General features: G+C 46.7%; 1 protein-coding gene across 1 annotated transcript in view; it reads right to left on the reverse strand.

Annotated features, from left to right (window-relative positions):
- Nucleotides 1-16,611, reverse strand: part of mctp2b (multiple C2 domains, transmembrane 2b) — a 504,236-nt gene that overhangs the window by 175,935 nt on the left and 311,690 nt on the right. Inside the window, exons 13-14 of the mRNA XM_038813378.1 lie at nucleotides 1,829-1,931; nucleotides 426-528 (exon numbers count right to left, since the gene is read on the reverse strand). Coding sequence (XP_038669306.1) covers nucleotides 426-528; nucleotides 1,829-1,931 — 206 coding nt within the window. The remainder of the gene's footprint in view (nucleotides 1-425; nucleotides 529-1,828; nucleotides 1,932-16,611) is intronic.

A 16,611-nucleotide genomic window follows, 5' to 3' on the forward strand; every position in this document is an offset into this window, starting at 1 on the left:
AGATGTGCAGGTTTGGTGGGATTGCGGAGTTACAGGGACAGGTCGGAGGAATAGTGGGGAGGGTGAGGGGGGAGTGAGCCTGGATAGGGTGCTTTTTCAGGGGGTCGGTGCAGACTCAATGGGCCGAATGGCCTCCTCCTGCACTGTAGGGATTCTATGGTGCTTTGGTACAGGTCATGAGTTACACTTAAGAAAGCAATAGAGTTGGAGCCTTTTTAAACACTGCTGCCTGTCAGCAGCTGTTAAGCAAGACTCTGGCAGTAATTATAGGGCAGTGGGAATCTCACCCGCTTGCCTCAAGAGAAGGGCTTTTTCATATCACACAGATGATTATGGGTTTAGTGCAAGAAAAGAAAAAAATGATCACAAATATCGGTAAACATAACATCTGTAACGAAAACATTAACAGAATATGTTGAGCTTACGGAAAGCAAGGGTATTGCAACTTTGCCAAGAAAGTCTGGTGGCTTGTCTCCATCTTCATCAAAGACTGTTACTTCGAGGACATCGTGGATGTCCCTAATATTACTGCAAATGGGACAGGAGGAGGCAATTAGAAAATACACACACACACACACACACACACACGTCTGACCTATTACGACAATTTTTGTTCAGGTTGATGCTCTTTTTTTTAAATAAACAATTTTATTGAGGTAGTGTTTGGCTTTATAAACAGTTACAGACATCATCAGAAAGAAAGCAAAAAAGGCAAAAATGTGCAAACATCCACGTACTTTCAATACTTCCATCGTAACATATTGCACAAGCCCCCTCCTCTCCCACCGGTACTACCCGCCATATTTTCCCTCCTACTCTACTCTACCCCCCCCACCCCCTGCTGACGCTCACTCTCCCGCAAAGAAGTCAATAAATGGTTGCCACCTCCGGGCGAACCCCTGCACAGATCCCCTAGGTTGATGCTCTTTTAATGACGGAAAAGTTGAGGTTGTGGTTAAATTTGCCCTGAAGGTTACACTTTAAGTAATGGTTGTAGATCATTTCAGGTATTACTTGTCATGAATCGAGATCAAGATTTAATGCTGTCTGCAGAAGAACTGAATCGCCTCGTCAATGCCAGGAATAATTAAATGTTAAATGGACTGGATTTTACTGTTTCCCAGCCTCAATGCTGCCCCCCGCCGTCCCACCACAGGTAACAATGTTTCAGCTGGCCAATTGGAGGCCAATCAGTGGGAAGGGCAATCAATTGGCGTCGGGAAAGGGGACTGCACGCCCAATTGGACATCAAGGGTGGGACGTCGAGTGGGAGAGGGGTTAGGTCATGAACCGGAAGTCGGTCAGGTCCATCCATTTAATGGCACCCCTGTCTTCTCACCTTCTTTATTTGTCATATCCGCCTGAAAGAAAGTGAAGAAATAAATATACTAATGACTAAAAGTTGTCACCTTCAGCAGCTACATGCGGCTGTGGTCCCATTTGCGAGATTTTCATATGGCCTTGAGCCATCTCCTCATTCCTGCCACAAATCAATCCCAAGAGCTTTTCTCCATGTGACTACCAAATAATTGAGTGGGCAACTGAACGTTTGCAGTCAGTGGGGGTCTTTATCAATACAACAGTTTATTAATTGTTTTTCTCAGACAAATTTGGCATCTTGCTCGCCTTCCGTATTGTCAGAGACTGGCAGAATGATGTCAGATTGACGACCTGATGTCATCACGTCATATTTTAGAAAGCGTGTGGAGGCGGCCCACCCATAAAATCCAGTCCAGTTAGCTTATCATGTGATGGCACTAAGGCATCCTCTCTGTTCCAATATCAGTTCACACAAAGTAATACAACTTTCCAGTTAACTGTTACTCACAATGAGAAGACTTTGTTCCATTCAGGATTGAGGTTCTTGTACACTGTGTGGGTTTGCAGTTTATCGTTCCCCAGCTCCAGAACGCAGAATGGATCGCTTTTTCCTACATGGCAGGATAAGATATTCATTGGTTGAAAACAAAAACACGGGGCATATTTTGAGTGCTAAGATGAATTGTTCAAGGATATAGCAGCACTGGAGAAAGTGAAACAAAGATTTACAAGGATGCGACCAGAACTTCGAGGTTATAAGTAACAGAAATGAAAGTTGATGCATGCCCTGCGTGAGGTCTTTAAAATCATATTGATGTTTGATGTAGACAGAAGAGATCCCACCCCTTGTGGAATAGGAGTTGAAATCAATAGTATAGATATAGAATCAGAGGATGCCTATAGTGCAGAATGAGGCCATTCGGCCTATCGGGTCTACACTGACCCTCCAAAAGAGCATCCTACCCAGGCCCAACCCTCAAACTCCCGCCCTATTCCTGTAACCACATCTAACCTTTTTGGCACACTAAGGGGCAATTTTAACATGGCCAATCCACCTAACCTGCACATCTTTGGACTGTGGGAGGAAACCGGAGCACCCAGAGGAAACCTACGCAGACACGGGGATCAGGTGCAAACTCCACACAGTCATCCAAGACCGGATTAAACCTTGGTCCCTGACACTGTGAGGCAGCAGTGCTGGCCACTTTTCAACAGTGCTGCCCCTTATATCCTAGAAGAAGCCACACATACACAAGGGGATAATTAATAGAAGGAAATGCTGATAGGGTCGATGAAGTAGGGTGGAAAGAAACTCATGCGGAGTGCAAACACCCACATAGAAACAGAAACAGGCTGTATCTGACCTATTTAATTCTCTTAATGGCCTGCTGCACTAAAGGCTGAGTCAGTACTAGTTGAAGCACAAAAGGTGCAATGCATTCATAAAATTTGAATTTCGAATGACTATTGCCGTCAGATGAACGCAAGATAATGGTCAAAATGTGTGGGTCGAATATTCCCAGCTCTGGGATAGAAGGAATGGAGGTGTCAAGTAGGTGGGAAAATAACAGGAGCCACATTGGGAGGACTCCCATGCCGCCACAGGTGTTTTCCAGGGGCTGGGCTAGTCGGCAGATATTGCTGACTGCAAGGTGATAGGTAATCTACACGTACAAGGCACCAATTAGTATCCATTTAAAGCACTCATTGGCATTTTGCTAGTGGCAGAGTGGGGTCCCTGTTGCGGGTCACCACCTCAGGGGAGGCAGCCTCCACGCACCAGGCAAGGAAGCTGTCGGAGCTGGAAGATCATCGAGGGGGCTGTCAGCAGCAGCTGCAATTGCGACCCAAATACTGCCGCCAGAGGGGTTTCCCATATGATTGAAGAGGCACGAAAAGGCATGCCTGCTCAGTCGGTCTGAGATTTAATTTTAAACCTAAGGCCCCGCCACCCCCCGTCCATGTTGGGGTATCCTAACAATCCCTGGCCTGTCACAGTAGCACCCACCTCTGAGGTTGCCTAGATACCAGAATTGCAGGTGCTCTGATTGGGCCTGGTGCAGTAGGAGCCTGGGATTTGACATGACGAACAGGAGGCCTCCTCTGGGAGAATAGCTCTCCCAGTCTCAATGCCAATTTGGTCTGGACATCAGGGTCCTGAATCCCATGGACAAATCCTGTCCCATTTCCATAATGTTTCCAAATTCCTCTTGTCACAAATGAGGCAACAACAGAATTCGTTCCACATGACTATATTACAAATGTTTACTCATCCCCACACCCAAGAAAGTCTTGCCTTTACATAACACCTTTTACAGCATTAAATGGCACTTCATTTCCCAAGATATGCTTTCGAAGGGTAGTTACTGATGGTGATGCAGGAAATACAGAAGCTAATTTTCACGTTGAAAGCTCCCACAAATGGCACTGGGCTAGATTCTCTGGCCTCCCCGTGGCATGTTTCTCGGCGATGGGAGACGGTCTGCCGCCTTTGGCCAGCAACCCGCTCCCAGCCCAGACCTTGCTCAGAGAACTAACCACACCAGGCCCTGCTGTGGGTCGGTTTTTATGGTCGTTTGTAACAAGCTTCGGCCGGGTGAACTCCGCCGGCTATCTGAGAAGCTGGTATTCCAAGAGTCCTATGGGGAGATCAACAACGGTTTCCCCATGGTCCATGTGAGTGAAAACAGCCATGAAAGGGAGTGGGAATTCAGCACTTTATAAAAATCTGTTGATAATAAAATGGAACTTCCCGGTTCCCCACTATTTTATTTAGGGGGTATCCCAATGATGCGCTGGGGAATCCCTCCAGGACGTTCCCACGTAAGGGTTTACCTGGCAATTGCCCAGAAGTGGAAACTTCTTCTAGACAATTGAGCTGGGCTGGGAGCCAGCTGACAGAAGCAATTTGAATGGCTACATTTGGCTGGTTCTGCCAGGTTTACAATGGAAGTTACTCTGAAAGAGGTAGAGGATTGGGAGCCAGCTGACAGAAGCAATTTGAATGGCTACATTTGGCTGGTTCTGCCAGGTTTACAATGGAAGTTACTCTGAAAGAGGTAGAGGATTAAAAAAAACACATCTAACTCCAGAGTAACTATTTAAACACCCAAACACAAACACGGCCCTCCAGCACCCGGAGGAAACTCACGCATACGCGGGGAGAATATGGAAACTCACGCATACGCGGGGAGAATGTGCAGACTCCGCACAGGCAGTGCAGCACGGTAGCACAGTGATTAGCACAATTGCTTCACAGCACCAGGACCCCAGATTCGATTCCCGGCTTGGGTCACTGTCTGTGTGCAGTCTGCACATTCTCCGCATGTCTGCGTGGGTTTCCTCCGGGTGCTCCGGTTTCCTCCCACTGTCCAAAGATGTGCAGGTTAGGTGGATTGGCCATGGTAAATTGCCCCTTAGTTTCCAAAATTTCCCGTAGCGTTGGGTGGGGTTACTGGTTATCAGGGCCGGCCCAAGGCACCGGCAACTCGGGCAGTTGCCCAGGGCGCCATGTGCTAGGGGGCGCCAGAGACTCGGGTCCCGCGCATGCGCAGTTGGGCCGGTGCCAACCAGCGCATGCGCGGTGACCGCCCTACCCCAGGGCGACCCCCTCCGCCCCCCCCACCCCCTCCGTCCCCCGGCCACCCCCCCTCGGGCCCCGCCCCGCCTCACCCCCCCCCCGCCTCGGGCCCGCACCCCGCCTCGCCCCCGCCTCGCCCCTGCCCCCCCGCCTCTCCCCCGCCCCCCTCGCCCCCCCCCCCCCCCCCCCCCCCCCGAGGGCGCCGAAGTTCAGCTTGCCCGGGGCGCCAGCAACCCTAGGGCCGGCGCTGCTGGTTATGGGGATAGGGTGGAGGTGTGGGTCTGGGTAGGGTGCTCTTTCCAAGAGCCGGTGCAGACTCCATGAGCCGAGCGGCCGCCATTTGGGGCACTGTAAATTGTTTTTAAAAAAGACAATGAGCCAAGCCAAGAATCGAATCCAGCTTATAAAGGAAGATTGCAAGAGAATTATCTGATATCTAAAAGGTAAGAGAGGGGCAAGAATGGTCATGGGATGACTGGAAAATTAGGCTGAAGAAGTAGCAATAGGGAAAAAAGAAATGGCAGAGGAATCAATAGGTACTTTGCATCAGTCTTCACAGTGGAAGACACCAGTGGCAGAACTTCAAGAGAGTCATGGGACAGAGGTGATTGTAGTGGCCATCACTCAGGAGAATATTCAGGGGAAGCTGAAAGATCTGAAGGTGGATAAATCACCCGGACTAGATGGACTACACTCTAGGATTCCGACGGAGATAGCTGAGGACATTGTGGGGGCATTGGTGGTGATTTTTCAGGAATCACCGGAGGCAGGGAGGGTCCCAGAGGACTGGAAAATGGCTCATGTAACACCTCTTTTTAAGAAGGGAGGGAGACAGAAGACAGGAAATTATAGGCCAGTTAGCCTGACTTTGGTTGTTGGTAAGATTTTAGAGCCCATTATTAAGGATGAGATTACGGAGTCCTTAGAAGTGCATGGTATAATAAGACTAAGTCAGCAAGGATTTGTCAAGAGGAGGTCATGCCTGACAAATCTGTTAGAGTTCTTTGAGGAGGTGACGCGAAAGTTAGACAAAGAAAAACCAGTGGAAGTGATCTATTTGAATTTCTAGAAGGCCTTTGACAAGGTGACGTACAGGAGGCTGCAGAATAAGATGAGAGCCCATGGGGTTAGGGGCAAGGTACTGGCATGGATAGAGGATTGTCTGACTGGCAGAAGGCAAAGAGTGGGGATAAAGCGGCCATTTCAGGATGGTAATCAATGACTAGTGGTTTTCCGGGGTTCACGTTGGAATCACAGTCAATCACAACATTAATGATCTGGAAGAAGGATTGAGGCCATTATTGCTAAGTTTGCAGATTATATAAAGATATGTAGAGGAACAGAGGGACTGCAGAAGGACCTGGACAGGCTAGAAAAGTGGGCAAAGACGTGGTAGATTGAATATAATGTGGAAAAGTGTGAGGTTATGCACTTTGGTAGGAAGAATAGAGGCATAGACTATCTCGAAATGGGAAAAGGATTAGGAAATCAGAAATCAGAAGCACAAAGGAACTTAGGAGTCCTAGTTCACGATTCTCTTAAGGTTAACATGCAGCTTCAGCTGGCAGTTAGGAGCGCAAATGCAATGTTAGCTTGCATGTCGAGAGGGCTAGAATACAAGAGCAGGGATGTACTGCTGAGACTGTTTAAGGTTCTGGTCAGACCCTATTTAGAGTATTGTGAGCAGTTTGGGGCCCCATATCTAAGGAAGGATGTGCTGCCTTGGAAAGGGTCCGGAGGAGGTCTACAGGAATGATCCCTGGAATGAGGAGCTTGCTTTATGAGGAGCGGTTGAGGACACTGGATTTGTACTCGTTGGAGTTTAGTAGGATGACGGGGGATCTCATTGGAACTTACAGGATACTGAGAGGCTTGGATGGAGTGAATGTGGAGAGAATGTTTCCAGTAGTAGGAGAAACTAGAACCAGAGGACACAATCTCAGACTGAAGGGACGATCCTTTAAAACAGAGATGAGGAGGAATTTTTTCCGCCAGAGGATGGTGAATACGTGGAACTCAGTGCCGCAGAAGGCTGTGGAGGCCAGGTCACTGAGTGCCTTTAAGACAGTGATAGATAGGTTCTTTATTAATAAGGGGATAAGGGGAGAAGGCAGGAGAATGGGGAAGAGAAAATATCAACCATGATTGAATGGCGGAGCAGACTCAATGGGCCGAATGGCCTAATTCTGATCCTATTTTTTATGGTCTTATGGTCAATTACAGGGGTATATAAAAGAATGGGCCTTAAGCTAAACATCTGGGACAGTGATCCTCTACCAGCCTACTCCAGCTGTACAACACTGCCCTCCAATTATCAAGATCTGCAGCGAATCGCAACCAACAGGCAATGTGGACCATTTCTCATACCTTAGGGCCCTCCTTGCAACAAGGGCAGGCATTGAGAATGAAACTCAGTATCGCCTCCAGTGTGCCAATGTAGCCTTTAGCCATCTGAGGAAGAGTGCTTGATGACAAAGACTTCAAACCTGACACCATGCTCACGATCTACAGGGCTGCAGTGCTACCGTCTCCAGTATTCGCCAGAGACATGGACATCATATAGCAGACACCTTAAATCTCTGAAGAAATATCACCAGCGATGCCTCTGTAAATCCTCCAAATTCAGTGGCAGGATATGTGCTCCGATTTCAGTGTCCTCGCTCAGGCCAACATCCCAGCTTTGAGGCACCGGTTATGGCTAATCAGCTGTGTTGGGCCACTACAAGCTTCCAATACAAGCTCTCTACTCAGAGCTTCGTTACAGCAAGCGGTTACCAGGAGGGCAGAGGACACGTTTCTGGGATGTCCTCAAAGCCTCCCTGAAAAAATGCAACATCTCCACCGAGGCAGAAGAAGCATCTGCGAAGTTGGCAACCATTTCGAAAGTCTCCAACAAGTCCAGGGGGAGGCCAAGTGCAAACAGCGGAAAGGGCTTACCAAAGTCCAAGCATATCAGCCACCACATCAAACACAACCTGCCCCACATGTGGGGATCCAGCATTGTGTTTTTTAGTAACTCAGGACCCGAGGGTGGAAGAAAGTCATCCCCTAACTCGAGGGGCTGCCTAAGAAGTTTCAGTTTCAGAAATAATAATATTGCGTCAAATGTCCTATCCTGAGCAAAATACCCCATCAATCGCATGGACTGAATAATACAGCAGAGAGGATGGATCCCCTGGAGCCAACATTCTCCACGCTAACCTGCTATAATCTGGTGCAGGCTGACTAAATGAGGGCCATGTGGGACTGGGAAGTTATATTCGTGCCACACAAGTGCCAGACAATGACCGTCTCCTACAAGAGAGGATCTCACCATCGCCCTTGGCATTACCACTGCTGAACTCCGCACAATCAACATCCTTGGGGTTACCATTGATCTGAAACTGAAGTAGACTAGCCATATAAATACTGTGGCTAACAAAGCAGCTCAAAGGCTAGGAAAGCTATGGCGAGTTACTCACCTCCTGATCTCACCGCCTCGCCCCCCCCCCCCCCCCCCCCCCCCCCCCCCCCCCCCCCGCCACCACCACCACTCCCAAACCCTGTCCACCATCTACAAGGCACAAGTCAGGATTGTAACAGAATACTCCCCACTTGCCTGGATGAGTGGATGAGTGCAGCTCCAACAACATTCAAGAAGCTCGACACTATCCAGGACAAAGCAGTCTGCTTGATTGCTAGCCTGTCCACAAACATTCAATCCCTCCACCACTGATGAACAGTGGCAGCCGCGTGCACCATCTACAAGATGCACTGCAGGAACTCTCCAAGGTTCCTTAGGCAGCGCCTTCCAAACCCACGGCCACTACCATTTAGAAAGACAAGAGCCTCAGATACCTGGGAACCCCACCACCTGGATGTTCGGCATCAAGTCACTCACCGCCCCGACTTAGAAATATATCGCTGTTCCTTCACTGCCGCTGGGTCAAAATCCTGCACCTCCCTCCCTAACAGCACTGTGGGTGTACCTACACCTCATGGACTGCAGCAATTCAAGAAGGCAGATCATCACCACCTTCTCAAGGACAACTAGGGATAGACAATAAATGCAATAAATGCTGGCTTAACCAGCGATGGCCACACCCCGTAAATGAATTTAAAAAAAACTTTGGGTGCAATATAAATGTTAGCCCGGTCAATTTAAAATCCACAGTAAAACACGTGACGCCCTTCACTGCAGGTTTACCTGTTTACTCTCAACGTCAAGTTGACACTAAAAATACCTTGGCTAATTTTCTGTTGTTGTATCTGTCAGACATCATTCTCAACAATAATATCTTTCATCAGTACTCAAAAATAATATTGATTTGGCAAATCAATACCCCTCTGACATTAGCTTTGAAATTTAGCATTTTTGAATCAGATCTTTTGAGTTCTACATATGTAAAGTTCAGTTCTTGCAAGCTTTCAAAAAGGCAAAACCTAAAGAGTAATTTCTGCCAATCTCTCAATTTCTTCCCTCAAATTTTTTTTCAAAATGAACAACTTTACAATATTTTGGGCAGCACGGTGGCGCAGTGGGTTAGTGCTGCGGCCTCACGGCGCCGAGGTCCCAGGTTCAATCCCGGCTCTGGGTCACTGTCTGTCTGCACATTCTGTCCGAGTGTGTGGGTTTCGACCCCACAACCCAAAAATGTGCAAGCTAGGTGGATTGGCCACGCTAAGTTGCCCCTTAATTGGAAAAAATGAATTGGGTACTCTAAATTTAAAAAAAACTTTACAGTATTATTAAATCTTCTATCTATTTAGTCACTCGAATCTTTCATAACATTCCTCAAGGCCTGTACCCTATTTCACACACATTTGTTATATATACATTTATTAGTATTAGTGTCACACGTAACATTGGTCGGACATTCTTTAAGAATTAATTCACCATAACCTCAGTAAGAAATGTGTGGAATCCGGGGGAAATGCCTGACGCCACCAGCTGTTCTCCAGAGTTCCTATTGTCTCTCCTCCTTTAATCTTTCCCCCAAGGATCTTAAGGGCCGTTGCGCCGATCAGTATAACAAAGGTTACTGCCAGTAACCTCGCCATTAAAAAAAAGGAAATTTTGCCCAACAAGTTCCTTTTAAAATATACTGATATGTATAAAACATATAATATAAATTGATAAATTCAAGCATAATTGTGTGTTCTTTAATGATGCAAAGCACAACAGTTGGTGTTTGCCTTTTTGGGGGAATTACAAGGCAGAAAGCAAAGTGCAGAGTAATTTTACATAATTGTATCACGTGGAGTTAATCTCCATTACCTCTGCATCAAAGCATAAGCGACTGATTCACCAGTCAAGGTTAAATGTCATTCCTTGGAATCCCTTGTGAATCCTACAATACTGCAAGTCGTGAAGACACCAAATTTTAGTAGACACCGCCTTATGAGGTAATGAATCATGTAGCACTGTTATTGTTCTTTGTTTATGAACGGGTTCACACGCTCCATTAGCAGACAGTGCCAGCGTTATTACTAAAGTGTCGTTATTTATTTTGCAGCTCAGAGGTATCGCCAAACAAAATGCGTCCAACATCATGTTTAAATAGTGACTAATGTGCTACGAAGAAGCACGAACAATAACATTTACCTCCGCAGTCTGTACTGCTTGTTCCAGCTGAAAACGTGTGCTATTTATTAGAGAGACAAAAATACGGATGACATCTTAAAACTAATTATATGGCTTCCCGATTTCAGGGCGAGGTGCAAAAGGCCACAATTTCCACAACATTACTGAGAGCTGCATTGGGCATCCTTTCAGCCAATAAATGAGAGCAGCGCCTTCACCCCTTCAACAACTTGCATTTAAATAGCGTCTTGAATTTAGTGAAATACCCCAAACTGCTGTTGTAAATATCTTGTTCACAATTATTATGTTTTCAAATGTAACTTCTGGTTTCACAAGGTTAAAGTGTTAAAGTGAGATAAATGGAAAATCTCGATTGATAAACTGGTAACAATGCTGAAGGGAACACAATTCAAACAAGCTGGGACTTAATTATGGTTACAAGATACCCTCCCTATTTATCTTACAAGGTCAGAGTGGAGGTGTAAACATTTGGACAATGGATGACCCATTTCTGGAACTCCTGGTAGAGTCAGGGGGCTAGATTCTCCGATCCTGTGGCAATGTCCGAAAGATTCGTCAGCCAGACCTTCGGCACCGCCCCCACACAGATCCTCCACCCAGTGGGGGGCCAGAAGTTGCGCAGCGTAACCTGCAGATACGGCCGGAGAATGGTTGGGGTCGCACATGCCAAACACTGCCCCCCTAATCAGCCTTTGCCACCCCCGGACTACCCCCCACCAGTAGCCCAACCCCTGATGAAGCCCCCCGCTAGCGGAATGCGCTCCCCCCCCCCCCCCCCCCCAAACTGTTGTGGTGCTAGACTCAGTCCACAGCTGCCACACAAAGTCCCCAAATGGATTCGGCCCATCAGGGGCAGAGCATCGGGGGAGGGCCTCAGGTAACATCCTCCCTGAGTACGCCAATTTTGAGGGGATGAAGCATCGCAAAAACAGCGCCGCCCCCGTTCCGGCGTAAACGGGGATTCTCTGGCCGATCGCCAAACACGATTTTGCCGTTGGCGATCAGAGAATCCCGCCCATGGTGTCTCATTATTCTACCAAGGAAGTTAAAAGCTCGCAATTCTGGGAAAGATGGTTGTCAAGCTCCATCCCCATTACTCATATGATTTCCCAGAATCAAGGCAAACGTTATTATCAAAAGGCAGCTCATTTGCATTTTTATCTGGGAAGAGGCCATGGGTGTCACACTGCCATACAGGTAGCGATTCAGGGTACATCCATGGTTAGAAGGCTCTTTTGTTTGATTTATCTGTGTGCATTTGCTGACAGAAGTAAGGCAGTTTAATTTGGGAAGACAGTTGTAGCTTTGCTTCAGTGAAAACTGCACATAATCGAACTGAGATCCAACAGGAGGTGGTAGTCAGTTGGCCTGCCTTTCAAACGGAGAAAATACCCAATGCATTGTTCACCATGTGGAATGCTGGTGAGGCTCTATCTCAGTTTGGATTTTTTTTGGTGGGGAGGGGGAAGCAGCTTGATAATTTTCTCTAGCTTGCAGCAATTGAAAGAAATCTACAGTGGTCCTCGCAGAGCCTGATGGCAGAAAACAGTTGGTTGAGTTAGCTTGGATAGCTGTAGGAAGGCGGAGTTTGAACCAGGAGTTGAGGAATCCATAGTCGTGAGGGCTGTAATGGAAAAGGTGGGGAGTCACATAGCCAAACATCTAATGGATGGATCGCCATAAAATGAGTACCTTGAGAAATAACTGGAATTTGAGGAAACTTAAAGTAAATTCGAGGGGGCTGTGGCATACCTCCTGGGTTAGTCCCAGGAATAATAATTGCACCTTCAAGATTTTGTTAGACAAGAGAACTCTTGAAGGGGTGAGTTGGAACTACATTTACAGCATAACGCTTCACAAATTATAGTAATAAGTTAATAGTGCTTATATCGAATTATTTTTCAATGTACAATAAAGTTTGTTTTTATTTAGAAAATATGAAATCTTGTGCCAAAGTTCCATTGGTTAATTGCATGTTTGGATTTCTTCTTTAAATATTAAAAGTCCCCAAGAGGGTGGTAAGAGTTCCTAACAGGGAATCTATCAAGTAAGATGTGACATCATGCCACAGGCTTTAAGAAGAAGAGGCAAATGACAAAGAGGTTTAGGAAAGGAATTCCAGAGAGCAAAGCTTAGCAGCTAAAGGCACAGCCTACAACTGCTTGCTGATGAAAATGGCAGAGGAGCAAACATCCAGAATTGAGGGAGCGCAGGGATCTCAGAAAGCTGTCGGGCTGGAGGAGGTTTCAGATGAAGCACCAAAGCTAGATCCAATGTGCCTTTTCAGGTGGTTATTAATGATGTTATCAAATTAACCAGGGCAGAGGCTTCTTCCAATATCTTGCCCCCGTCAGCGGTGATTTCCATTTGTGAGCCTCTGCGGGCCCAGAACAAAAGTCTCCACATTGCAAAACAAATTCACTGCTCGAGGTGCTTTGTGGTGGTGTGATGTACTACGGCACAATTTTTATTTCAATATAGAGCAGCACAGTGGTTAGCATAGCTTCCTCACAGAGCCAGGGGCCCGACTTCGATTCCATACTCGGGTGACTCAGTGGAGTTTGCACCTGCTTCTCGTGTCTGTGTGGGTTTCATCTGGGTGCCCCGCTTTCCTTCCACATTCCAAAGATGTGCAGGTTAGGTGGATTGGCCATGCTAAAATTTCCCCTTAAGCGTTCAAAAGAAGTGCAAGTTAGGTGGGATTACGGTGTTACAGGGATCGGATGGGGGAGTGGACCTCAGCTGGGTGCTCTTTCAGAAGATCAGTGCAGACTCGATGGGCCGAATGGACTCCTTATGCACTGTAGGGATTCTATGGATTCTATAAAATAAGCTTTATTTGTACAGTGTATTATTTCAAACATTCTCCAGAAAGACAAAGCTGCTTTCAGGTTCGAAAATGCTATCTTCACTTTTTACGAAGCCAATAACATTTCCAATCTCAGTGATGTTTAAGCAATAATAGATGTGTGTGTGTACTGTAGTCATGGCAAGGTGGATGACTGATAAACAGGGCCAAAAGTCAAGTCAGTCAATCAGGGCTGATTTAAGAACCATCAGGGCATCTCCAATGAAACATCTGAACGATTTCTTCCAATATTTTCAACACGCGGAGAAATATATTGCTTATTGATCAGTCGAAACTATAAAACAGCATTGAGTTTCCAAGGCCTGATGTCAATGGCAGAGCATTACCTTTTATTTTACAATTACATGGCAATGAATTTTATCTTTCAAATTTCAGGCTCTCTAGAATTTCACTGATGACAGACTGCCATTCAGGATATTCACAGCTGAAAGCGATAAATTGATGTGCCTATGGGAATCGAGGGATAGTTGGGAAAGTAGAAGTAAAGGTAGAAGATCACACAACAGGCTCAAGGGGCCGAATGGCCTACTCTTGCTCCAATAACTTATGTTCTTTCTGCAAAGAAAGAAGTTCTTGGCAATTGTTGCTGTTCAATCACTAATGAGAATCATCCACATTTCAGTTATTTAGAGGGAGATGGTGGCATTGTGGAATGTCACTGGACGAGTAATCCAGAGGCCCAGGTTAATGCGCTGGGGACGTGGGTTCAAATACCACCACAGGAGCTGTTGGAATTTAAATTCAATAAATAAATAAATCTGGAACTAAAACCTAGTCTCATTAATGGTGACCATGAAAGTGTACAGAACAAAAAAAATTTACATGATCTAAAATTTTTATTTCAGATAATCGCTTGGTAATACCGAACCTGAACATTGCTGAAAAATCAGAAATGTTGATGAAGCTTTTCGTGTTGCACTGATCAGGACAAACGTAAGAATCAGAGTTGGCTTACCAATTTATTAGCACTCTCTTCTCCTGTAGTATAAATTGTTGTGGTAGTTTGAAATTTGGCATTTTTGCATTTGTCCTGAAGAGTGCAAGATGAAAAGCTTCAGCAACACAATCATAGAATCAGAGAATGTACAGTGCAGAAGGTCATTCGGCCCTTGGAAAGGGCACCCTACCTAAGCCCACACCACCACCCTATCCCCGTAACCCCGCCTCAGCTTTTTGTACACGAAGGGCAATTTAGCATGGCCAATCCACCTAACCTGCACATCTTTGGACTGTGGGAGGAAACCGGAGCACCGGGAGGAACCCCGCGCCGACACGGGGGGAACGTGCAGACTCCGCACAGACAGTGACCCAGCGGGGAATCGAACCTGGCACCCTGGAGCTGTGAAGCAACTGTGCTAACCACTGTGCTACCGTGCCACCCACATGTCTGTCATTTTGGCAATATTTTTTTCCTTTATTCTTTGATGGGATATGGGTGTCGTTGGCAAGGCCAACATTTGCTGCCCATCCATATTGACCTTGAACTGAGATGAGTCCAAAGATGTGCGGGTTAGGTGGATTGGCCATGCTAAATTGCCCGTAGTGTAAGGTTAATGGGGGGATTGTTGGGATATGGGTATACGGGTTACGTGGGTTTAAGTAGGGTGATCATTGTTCGGCACAACATCGAGGGCCGAAGGGCCTGTTCTGTGCTGTACTGTTCTATGTTCTATGTTCTATGTTCTATGAGTGGCTAGCAAGGCCATTTCAGAGGCTAGTTAAGAGTCAATCGCATTAACATAGGTCTGGAGTCACATGGAAGCCACACCAGGTGGAGATGGTTGATTCCCTTAAAAGGATATCAGTAACCACATCAAAGAGATGTAAGTGCATTCCGATCAATCTAGCATGTGATTTAACTGCACTTATCTCTCTTTGATGTGGTCAATGTTTAGAAACAATGTTTACAAACATTGGGCTTTCACCACTTAGGCCCTGAACCGTGAAGGTAGATGAATGTAGCAAAACTGCAGATGATTTGTAGAAGCTGTCAATCACAGACCACTACTCGAAAGCTATGAATGGCTTGTAGCTAATGAGAATCAGATACAGGTCACAGCTGCTCTCCTTTCAGGAATTAACATGTGTAGCTGCAAGGTAAGTGTTATAGCTGTAATTCTTCTCACTGCCCCTATCTTTGAGGGGGGGGGGGGGGTCACACATCTCTTTAACCGGGGATTCCCATGGGGGGGGGGTCCCCATATTACAGGGATCCTTGTGGGGGGGGGGGGGGGGGTTGCCACTACCATGGAGGTCCCTGTGGGGGGTCTTCGTATTACAGGTGTCCCACTGGGGGGTCTCCCTATTACAGGGATCCCTGAGGAGGCCGGGACACGTCACCCCTATATTTGTTGGTAGCGGTACCAATGCTATCTGTGCTATCTGATGGTATGGGGCTGCTGTGCGGTGCTTGAGAGTGGTGTGTGTGAGGGGGGGGGGGGGGGGGGGGGGGTGCGGTGCTTGAGAGTGGTGTAGTGGGGGGGGGGGTGGATGGCCATAGGACCTCACAATCGGGCTTTCCTTTCAAGATGGCAGCTCGTTAGCGGGTTCCCTGGGAATCCCTCGTAGCCCCATGGCAAGGTATAAGGAATGACTTCCCAGTAAACCAGTTGCAATGCAACAGTATATATTTGGCCTTTCCTCTCCTTCATGAACTTGTCAAGCTTCTCACGAGAATGCATCTGTGCCATTTGCTCCAACCCATCCATGTGAATTTAAGCAAAGCGTGGCAACAGGCCTCAGCAAATGCTCGATGCTTGATTTAAATACGGAAGTCAGAAAGTTAGTTTCACTTCGGGTGGGTAGGCCTCCGGCCAATTCACATCACCGAATTCTTAATTACTCTTCAAACACAGGGTGCACTACTTCAAACCTTAATGAATGACACCCCAATTACTACCTGTTTTACTGCAGGACTCCGTATGGTTTCAATCGAAGAACTGATACTGAGCTGTTCTGATCTCAGTGCAAGAAAGGCTCATTACGGAGAAAATATCCTTGACGTGCAGACAAGAGTTTGATGCGTTTACAGAGCACACCACATATATCAGGGTCACTGCAGGCACCATATGCTACCAAATCAAACTTCTAATTTGCAAGGAGTCCATTATGACGGCAAGAGGGCAGGTGAGCAAGGTCGGCCTATTCCCACAGTTCACTGTCAGGCAGTTAAGGCTGCAGTACATTAACAGTGAAATATCACAGTGCCTCTGATCCTTATTCAGAACAGCTTTGCATCAATAATATGGCTCACCTCTT

Source organism: Scyliorhinus canicula, chromosome 12 (assembly GCF_902713615.1).
Source record: "Scyliorhinus canicula chromosome 12, sScyCan1.1, whole genome shotgun sequence".
NCBI lineage: Eukaryota > Metazoa > Chordata > Chondrichthyes > Carcharhiniformes > Scyliorhinidae > Scyliorhinus > Scyliorhinus canicula.